The sequence below is a fragment of the Mus pahari genome, chromosome 7 (genome assembly GCF_900095145.1).
Source record: "Mus pahari chromosome 7, PAHARI_EIJ_v1.1, whole genome shotgun sequence".
Lineage (NCBI taxonomy): Eukaryota > Metazoa > Chordata > Mammalia > Rodentia > Muridae > Mus > Mus pahari.
In genome coordinates this window covers 1379699-1389418 of record NC_034596.1, presented here as the reverse complement: position 1 = coordinate 1389418, position 9720 = coordinate 1379699, and the positions used below count along the sequence as shown (strand labels likewise).

The 9720-nt window shown below is 49.6% G+C and overlaps 2 protein-coding genes across 2 annotated transcripts in view; one reads left to right on the top strand and one right to left on the bottom strand.

The window, feature by feature from the left end:
• Positions 1–2547, bottom strand: part of Fndc4 (fibronectin type III domain containing 4) — a 4382-nt gene extending 1835 nt beyond the window's left edge. Inside the window, exons 1-6 of the mRNA XM_021202045.2 lie at positions 2135–2547; positions 1815–1959; positions 1610–1725; positions 1239–1443; positions 716–805; positions 347–471 (exon numbers count right to left, since the gene is read on the bottom strand). Coding sequence (XP_021057704.1) covers positions 347–471; positions 716–805; positions 1239–1443; positions 1610–1725; positions 1815–1935 — 657 coding nt within the window. The 5' untranslated portion in view covers positions 1936–1959; positions 2135–2547. The remainder of the gene's footprint in view (positions 1–346; positions 472–715; positions 806–1238; positions 1444–1609; positions 1726–1814; positions 1960–2134) is intronic.
• A 1733-nt stretch (positions 2548–4280) lies between these two features.
• Positions 4281–9720, top strand: part of Gckr (glucokinase regulator) — a 24894-nt gene continuing 19454 nt past the window's right edge. The window contains 8 exon segments of the mRNA XM_029541040.1: positions 4281–4340; positions 4839–4994; positions 5375–5443; positions 6202–6270; positions 6643–6716; positions 7230–7296; positions 7461–7514; positions 8634–8728. Coding sequence (XP_029396900.1) covers positions 4281–4340; positions 4839–4994; positions 5375–5443; positions 6202–6270; positions 6643–6716; positions 7230–7296; positions 7461–7514; positions 8634–8728 — 644 coding nt within the window.

Here is a 9720-nt window from a genome sequence, read left to right as displayed (position 1 = left end):
ACACACATATACACACATATACACACACATACACATATACACACATACACACATACACACACATGCATACATACACATACACACACATACACACACATACATACACACACATATACACACACACACATACACACACATGCACACACACACACATACACACACACACCCATACACACACATACACACACACACAAATACACACACACATTCACATACACATACACACATATACACACACATACACACACACACATACACACACACACACACACCGCCTATTCTGTCTTTCAATGATGATCTCTCTGCACCCAACCCCCCCTTCTCACACTCACTGGTCCCACATCACCTGTCTTGTCCCCACTGGCCTTCCCTGAGGACTCTGTTCAGGCCCCTTCCCCTTCTCCTTGGGGTTGTTGTTGGAGTCGTTGTCCTTGATGATGTCATACTGACGGCAGAATAGCCCGATTACAGCTGGAAACAACAATACCATCTGAGCCTGGATCTTGGTTCAGGGTTCTTGGAGCCTTGCAGGGTCCTGAGATAGCCATGAAACTAGAGAATCCTTGACTTCCTGGTGCCTATGCAACCCTCATCTCTGGGCTTGCAGTAGCCTTTCTCCCCCTCAAAGTCGTCCTGACTACCTCCCTCCAGCCACCCACCCTCACCATTGCCACTATCTCAGACCCAAGTTCCTGCTTTCCCATCCAGTACTTACCAGCCCACATGAGCAATACCACTACAATTATGACGACTTCCCCTGTCTGCAATGGCCGCTCTCCATCCAGACCCTCCACTGTAATATCACCTAAGAAGACAGACATTCTCTGGGTTACAAAGGACTCATTGGAGAGTTCTGTCACATACAGAAGGAGATGCTGGCGGTTAGAGTCAGGCTGGTTCCATCATTGCACTGAGCCTGGAGATATGGGGTGGCCCTGCTCAGGGAGAAGCCTTTGGTGGGTAGCATTTAGAGATCAAAGGGTGATTATAGAACTTGCTTAAATCAGGATATGGCCAATGTGATGTGACTTTGGGTAAAAGGATGCTTAAAAGCCCTTCCCCCAAAGGATTCATTAACAGTGTCTCTATAGCTGGTCCCCTGCCCACCTGTTTTTCTTTCCTTCCCTGGCAGTAGAAGGAATTAAGTCATCCTATTCATCTGAGCTAGACAGTTGTTAGCCTTAAGCAAGTAAATGAGAGGTTTAAAGTCAGGTGGAAGGCCACTCACAGGCTCTTACCTGGACTGGAGCTGTTGGAGGGCAGCCTGTCAGAACCCTTGAGCGTGCGGAAGTGCACACGGGGCCCTGGGGGGCTCTCTCCCCGGAGGCCAATGCTCCTGACCTGCACTGTGTAGTCACTGTCTTCAGCCAGGCCCCAAAGAGCACAGGCCCTTGTGGTGGTGTTCACCTCCCTGATTACACGCTGCCCGGGGCCATTCTGTCGCTGCAAGGAGATGTGGAGAAAGGAGGGCAGCCTAGCCCCGGTCCCTCGCCATCAGGCTTAACTCAGGACTCTGTAACATCCAAACTCAAAAGGAATAGTGTGGAGGAAGCTGGAGGGGTGTTCAGAGATCCAAGGGCACAGGTTGGGGAAACAGGGTGATTCATACTTGCTGGGAAATGGAGTAGCCAATGACGATGTTGCCTTCTGGGACGTCCCAGGACACAGTGGCCGAGTTGGCTCTGAGATGAGTGACCGTCACATTCACAGGAGAGGGAGGTCGGTCTGGGGTGCCCGAGTGTTAACAGGTTAAGAGGTTTCACCTCCAAACTAGCTCTGACGGACCCCCCACTGCGGGTATCCTCTTCACTTACCTGCTCGCACAAAACCCAGGTCACAGCTGACCAGCAGGAGGACCGTGGGACTCAGATAGGGGGAAAGAGGCATCAAAGAAGCCATGGTTTCCACCGAGTTCGCTGGAGGGGCCAGAGGCATTCGCTTGACATCCAGGCGAGGATCCTAGAGGAGACAGGGATTGAGGGGTTAGTAGCTGCCCATCACGCAAGTGGGATGCAGCAGCTCTCCCAGGCTTCTCAGGGCCCACAGCCCATTTCCCCCGCGCCTTTCCCGCCTCCGCATAACCCCGGTGCCCACCCCAGCCCCCACCCGCGCGGTCTCATCAGCCCACACCCACCTCCCGGGTCCTCGTCGTCGGTCAGGCCTCGGGGGGCTGCTCGGTGCCCAGAGGGCGGCCCATCGCCAGACTGGCGCTTGCCCTACCCCATCCTGACACGGGCCCGCCAAGGCGGGCAGCGACAGCCGAGCTGCGGGCAGAGAGGGCAGAGGCGGAGTGGCCGCGGGCGGCGGGTCTGCCGAGGGGCCCGGCCTTCCCAAGGGCCCCGCGTGGTCTGACTCTGAGCTGGGGGGCGGGGGGGGCGTTGCCAGCGAGGCCTGGCAGCTGGCCTGCTTCCCCGGTGCAGAGGACAGTGCGGCGGCCGAAGCTGGTCCCCTGCAGCGGGATGTGACCGTCCCGGCCAGCCAACCGCCGCCTTCTGCAGAGCTGGCCCGGCGCGCTCCGCTGCAGCCCGGCTGGGACGTGCTGGCCTGCCCCGCCCCGCTGGGGTTCTCGCCGCCGTCATCCCTCCCCCTCTCCCCCCCCCCAGCCATGTTCTTCCCGGGCTCCTCCCACGACCCTCCCTATGGCGGCCTGCCGGGGCCCCTATCCCTTCACCCTCCCTGCTCTAGCTTAACTGACTAGAGCCACAGGGACAGGCTCAGGTGTGAGGGTCTTGTGCACCTGAGAAAGTCCCTCCTTCCTCGCATGAAATTAGCCAAGTTGGGAGGAGGCATTCCATCTCCGAAAGCAGGAGGGGGCCACGAGCAGAGGATGATGGAGATAATTGTTTTAACAACCTCCTGGAGACTGCGTCAGCTTTTAATTCTCTTTCCCATTCATGATCTGATTTGATTCCATTCGCTTTCTCATTCACTCTTTCATTTATTCAGCAAATATTTACTGATCATCTTCTATGTGCCTGACATCATTATAAGAACTGGAATGGATTTAAAAAGAGGGCTTTGCATATAAGAACAGTTTAAAAGCAAATCTGCCACACACACACACCCCCCCGTGTGTGTGTGTGTGTGTGTGTGTGTGTGTAACTCATTCCTTTCAGAGAAATCAGTTAACCCACACCTCAGGTTTCCTACCCTTAAAGCATAGAAACATGGAACAATTGTTAGAATATCAATAGTGTCAATCACTGGACAGGTTTTTTTTTTTTTTTCTTTTTCTTTTTCTAGACAGGGTTTCTCTGTATAGCCCTGGCTGTCCTGGAATTCACTCTGCAGACCAGGTTGGCCTCGAACTCAGAAATCTCCCTGCCTCTGCCTCCCAAGTGCTGGGATTAAAGGCTTACACCACCACTGCCCAGCAACAGGGGTCTTTAAATACCTTCTGTCACTGTATGAATAAGTATTATTCAACAACTTGTTAGTTGTTGCATTCATTCAGTAAACATGTAAACATGTTAGGTCCTTAAATTATTTCATATATTAGCTGAGTATGAAATCTGTGTGATGCTAAAAAGCCAACCACTTGTCTGAGGCTGTTTCCTCATCTAAAACCAATGCCAACAATGGCTTCTATGTATCTATGTGTCCATGTATCCAATGATGTCTGCCATTTGGGAGAAAGTGCTTGGGTCAGGAGAAATAGACTGCTGTATTTAGGGCAGTTTCTTGGTCTTCGTTGTTCTTAGCAGCATTTCTATTTCTGTGAAATCTCCTCTGTGATATCCAGTTCAGTGTTTGCACACCTGGGGCCCAGAAGCTTCTATCGCTTCTCTTTCAGAGAGGAGCAGATAAAATGAGCCAGTGGGGCAGCGAAGGACTGCATGCTGACACGTGATCAAGCCACGACCTGAGTCCTCTGACTTCTACTGACACTGATCTCTGGCCTTCGGAGACATTTGGGCCACAGAATTGCTCAGGGATTCTTTCTGACCTGGGTGTTCTGCACATCCAGGCTCCCAGCCTTCCTGAGGGCACTGTGCCTGAAGGGCAAAGGCAAAGAACTTCTGGTCCTCTTCTCCAAGGCTGGCAAACCAGAGTATACGCAAAGAGGACCCTCAGGAGCTCCTGTGAGGACTGGAAGCCCCAGTGACAGGAACTGGTGTTAAAGAAAGGGCATAGAGGGTGGTGTTTTGAGAGGCAGGGTTCTTAAGTTAATCATCTCCATGGCTCAGATAAGACCCTGCCAACTGAAGTGAATTATTGGGGCAGGAACAGATTGTGTGAGTGCAGAGGCAGGCAGGTTGGAGAGTGCACAGTGTGGGGCCATGCCAGGTACCAAGCCGTGTCAGCATGTGATCGAGACCCCTGAGCCCGGCGAGTGGGGGGTAAGGGTCTTTCTCAGTCTCAGCCTTCTCTTCCGAGTCCTACAATATTGTTAAGTTTGGCCTCAGCACTGGACCTTCCACTCCCTTCCTCTTCCTCTGGACTTTTTTTTTTTTTTTTTGCTTTTGCTAAGGATCTAGTCCAGGCTGGCTTCAAACTTACTGTGTATCTGAGGATAGCCTTGAACTCCTGATCCCTTTGTTGCAGCTTCACTTTCCAAATGCCTAAATTGTAGGCACACTTACAGTGATTGGCACCTTTCCCCTTATCTTCCCTTATGATCTTCCTTCCCTAATAGGCTCAGAACATCACATGAGGACTAAGTTTTTAGTATGTGAATGGTGTGTGCCTGTATATGTGCAAGTATGTGCACAAGTCGGTGTGTGTGAAGTATGTGAATCTAAGCCAAACACTGAGCCTACTGCCACTCCCACCTCCAGTCCAGCAGGTGTAAGGCGACTTTGGCTTTCTGCCCCACCCTTGTGTCCCCGTCTCTCTAGTTGTCAGGGTATGAAGCAGCTGTGCCAATCACAGAGAAGTCCAACCCACTGACCTGGAACTTGGACAAAGCAGATGCAGAGAAAATTGTTTAGCTGCTGGGGCAGTGTGATGCCGAGATATTCCAGGAGGGGGGGCAAATCATGCCCACCTACCAGGTGACCCACACTCAGATCTCAGGCACTGCAAACAGAGATGCCAAGCCCGCCACATCTCCACCTCTACCCTCCTGATACAGGAAATCCTGGTCCTTCTTCATCTCAATCCATCATCTTCCACGTCTTCCTCCCCTCCCCATTCCCATTTTTAAAGTTTATTTATCTATTTTGTGTTGTGGAAGGATTTGTTCCATGAGGAAATGTGTGGAAGTCAGAGGGCAACTTTTGGGAATCAGTCTGTCCTTTCGCCGTGTGGGTCCCCGGGATTAAACTCAGACCATCAGATTTGGCCACAGTCCCCTTAACTCACTGAGTCATCTCAGTGCCTTCCTCTCGCCTCTACCCCCTTCTCCATCCTGATTCCTGTCCACTCTCTACAGCGGCTGTACAGCGAGTCAGTTCTGACCACCATGTTGCAAGTGGCTGGCAAGGTCCAGGAAGTTCTGAAGGTACAAATTCTCCACCTGCTTCTCATTCATCCAAACACTACTGTTCCCTCCAACTTCCTCCCTCCCGGGTCTCCACTTCTTGTCTTTATAAATCCCAATTCTTTATTCTTTTAGTCTTCCCTTTGGATATCTCTTGTTGTTTTAGTCACTGATAATAGTTATGACAGCTGCCAGATGGACGATACTTTATCAGCAGCAATGCATTTCCTTTGAAAATATTATTATTTTAAATATTTATGGCTGTTTAGGCTGCATGTATGTCTGTGTACCACATGTGTACCTGGTGCCCTTGGGAGGCAGAAGAGGATTACAGATGATTGTGAGCCACCATGGGGTTCTGGGAATCAAACCAGGTCCTCTGAAAGGGCAGCCAGGGTGTTAATGGTGGAGCCATCTCTCCATCCTCAGCAATGCACTTCCACACTCTGTATATCCACAAAACCCAATAAAGTTGGTATTATTAACTTTTTTTTTAATTCTCTTTGCAGACCAGAAAACAAAGAAAGGCCGATTGTGGTCACTTGCTTGGATGTACCACTGCTTCGATTATTTACTCTTAGTTAATCGGCAAAGCTGCCCTCAAATCCCTTCTGGGATTTTAATGAAAGTTTAGTCAGGGCAGAGAGTTGAGAGGACTCCCTTCTCCAGATCACTGCTCTTTTTGCTACCTCGCATGGCCTATGTTCTTCTAGATTTTATGATGAGGAGAATAAGGTGTTCCAAGCCTTCCTCTGACCTGGGCTTCTTTCCTTCCTCAGGAGCCGGATGGGGGCCTGGTCATGCTGAGTGGAGGGGGCACCTCTGGCCGTATGGCGTTCCTCATGTCTGTGAGTACCTTAATTCCCAGCTTCTCCCTTCTCCTCCTGGGGATAGCCCCCAGAACTAAAAGGCTCATCTGAAATAAGGTCTCTCAATAGATGTATTCTCTCCCCACTTCCTCTCCAAAACCTGGAGCCCAGGATGGAGTCAGATTTCTCTGGCCCCACTAGAGCCCCGACACTCTCTTGTTAGCATCCTCACATCTTGTGCATCACTATGTAATTATTTCCAAGTTGCACCTTTAAGTGGCAGAATCCAAATAAGTTAGGGTTAAGCACTGGCCTAAGAAGACCATTGTGCACCTTGATCCTCTAGGAACTGAGAACCCGTGTTACGTCCTTTTTATCACTCTGTCGGCATCTTCTCTCCCCCCTGGACAGGTGTCTTTCAACCAGCTGATGAAAGGTCTAGGACAAAAACCTCTTTACACATACCTCATTGCAGGGGGTGACAGGTAAGTTACCCTGACCTGTACGCGTGAATTTTTTTTGCAATTGTATATGAATATACTGTAGCTGTCTTCAGACACACCAGTAGAGGGCATCAGATCCCATTACAGATGATTTTGAGCCACCATGTGGTTGCTGGGAATTGAACTCAGTACCTTTGGAGGAATAATCAGTGCTCTCAACTGCTGAGCCATCTCTCCAGCCCCCAAATGTCTTTTTAGAGGCTGACTTTGAATGAATTTAGTCAAGGATTATATTGACTAAACTGCCTTAGTCTCTACCATCCCTTGTGGCTTTGTATCTGGCCCTGTTACAGATGTTTATTGCCTACCTGGCACTTGCAGTTAGTTAGGTTTTTAAATTCTGTGTCACGTCTACCACAATGCCTGATAAACAGTAGGTGGCTATTCAATGATAGCTTTCCTCCATCCCTTTCTCTTAGTGTGCCTTTCCTAACCATCAATAGTTATCTGCTCCTTACCTAATACCACTGACCTCGACTGAATTTTCACCCTTAGGTCTGTTGTAGCCTCTCGGGAACAGACAGAAGATAGCGCCCTACATGGGACCGAGGAGCTGAAGAAGGTCTCTGTCTCCTGTTATCACTTACCTGGAGAGGCCCATATATCCTTACATATGGCTAGAAAAACCCCAGCCTTCAGCCAAGGCCTGGCTCCTGCTCTGGTCCTGATTTTCTCACACACTAGATTTGTACCCTGGAGACCCTAATGCACCCACTTCATTCCTAGGTGGCTGCTGGGAAGAGGAGAGTGGTCGTTATAGGCATTTCTGTGGGACTCTCTGTAAGTGTGAGGTCAGGAGGAGGGGGGTCGGTTTTACTAGGATGAAGCAGGTGGGACTAGGCTGACATGGAGGTGAGTGCTAGGTGATGAGGTGGGTGCTTGCTGTGTAATGCAATGTCAACAATCAAGATGGACAGACCAGTCCAGGAGTCAGCAAGCTACTCTGGCAGTCAGTGTAGCCAGCTGCCTGAATTTGTGAATAGTTTTACTGGCGTGCGACCTTTGTGCTTAATCAGAACACATGGCCTCTCCTGTGCTGGGCCTCAGTAGTTGGACAGAGGTCACAGGGCCCACAAAGCCTGAAATATTTTCTCTCTGGCTCTTCACACACGAGTCTGGCCCTGACTTCATCCCCAGCAGCAATATCCGCATCAACTCTGCCTGGTTGGGAGTACGGGATCTCAGGTGCCAGTGAGTCTGTCTGCATTTTAGCAAGACTCTCAGCATGTTTGTATGAGAACTACTTGGCCAGGTTTCCTATCAGTCACAGCAGTTTTGATTCTTAGAGTTTAGGGTGCAAAGAATTAGATCCCAGCAGTTGTACCATGAGGTAAAACAGGAGAATGACCACAGGAGCTTACAATTGAGTCAGTAGTTCTTGAACCTTACCATTTGGGAGATTTGTGAGAGAACAGAAGAAAAATGTAGCACTAGCTTGGTGCTAGTTGCTTATAATATCAGCATTCAGGAGGGAGAGAGGCAGGAGGATGGCTGTGTCCAAGGCCAGCATCAACTATATATAAGGAAGTCGTAGCTCAAAGAAAAAGTAGGGTTTTTTTTTGGGGGGGGGGGGAAACTTGTTAAAGTACTCTCTGCTTTTCAAATTTGCATTCAATAAGGTTTTTGTTTTGTTTGCTTGTTTGTTTGAGATAGGGTTTCTCTGTGTGATCCTGGCTGTCCTGGAACTCTGTAGACCAGACTGGCCTTGAACTCACAGAAATCCATCTGTCTCTGCCTCCCAAGTGCTGGGATTAAAGGTTTGTGCCACCACCTGGTGGTGGATTCACTAGGTCTTGGTTGAGGAATCTATTACTAGCAAGCAAGCTAAGGCAGGTTCCATGTGGATCTTGGGAAACTTTCAGCTTCTTTTCTTGTACCTTCCTTTCTTGCTACTCTCAGGCGCCCTTTGTGGCAGGCCAGATGGACTACTGCATGGATGACACAGCCGTCTTCTTGCCAGTCCTGGTCGGCTTCAATCCGGTGAGCATGGCCAGGTAAGGCTTCTGTAAGACTGACTAGGAAGACTGGGGAAGGGACATATTAAAGTCCGTAATATAGTCTCTGAGATCGAGGCCAGCCTGGTCTACAGAGCAAGTTCAAGGACAGCCAGGGCTACATAAAGAAACCCTGTCTTCAAACAAACAAACAAACCCCCAAAGCCACATAAAACACAAGCTTGCACAGATTCAAACAGGGATCGAGAAGGTAGAGCGACAAGAACTAGAAGAAAATAAAAAAGAAAGAAAAGAAAAAATAACTGTCAGAAAAGTCTATTTCATCTGGGGTGACCTCTGAGCATCTTTTCAGAGAAGTAGTGGGTCCCCAGAAACCACCCACTCCTCTTCTAGCCTCCTATTTCATGTTCTTTCCTTCATCATTCCAGGTTCCCTTTGGCTTCTCTCTGGCTCCTCACATCTGCCCCTCCTCCCGCCCTGAAGCCCTGTGCTATAGAACCACCTTCTTTTGTGGGGAGAGAGACAAAGTCTTGCTATGTAGCCCAGGCTAGCCTCAAACTGTAACCTTCCTTTTTCTGCCTCTGCTGAGATTTTAGGCATGAATCACTATATTTCAAACCTCCTTCTTATTCCCTATCCAATGGCCGCTTGGTCTGATCTTAGCACTCCATGCAGCTGACTGGTAGTGTGCAGGTATAGTTCCATTTGGGGTAAGCCCATGAGATGCCTGTTTTGTTGAAGTATGCTTGGTGGTTGTGATGCACAGCTTGGTTTGAGGAACTCTGCTAAATAAGCCATTGGGTTGGATCACCTGATGGCACCCTGTCCCTGGGGATTGCAGCAAAGGAGCCTGGTTCTTTTGGATCACCTGATGGCACCCTGTCCGTGGGGGGTTGCAGCAAAGGAGCCTGGTTCTTTTGGAGATACTCTGCTAAGTCCAAGTGTAACTCACACTCAAGTGTAAATGTGTCTGCTTGTAGTGTAACTCACACTCAAGTGTAAATGTGTCTGCTTGTAGTGTAACTCACACT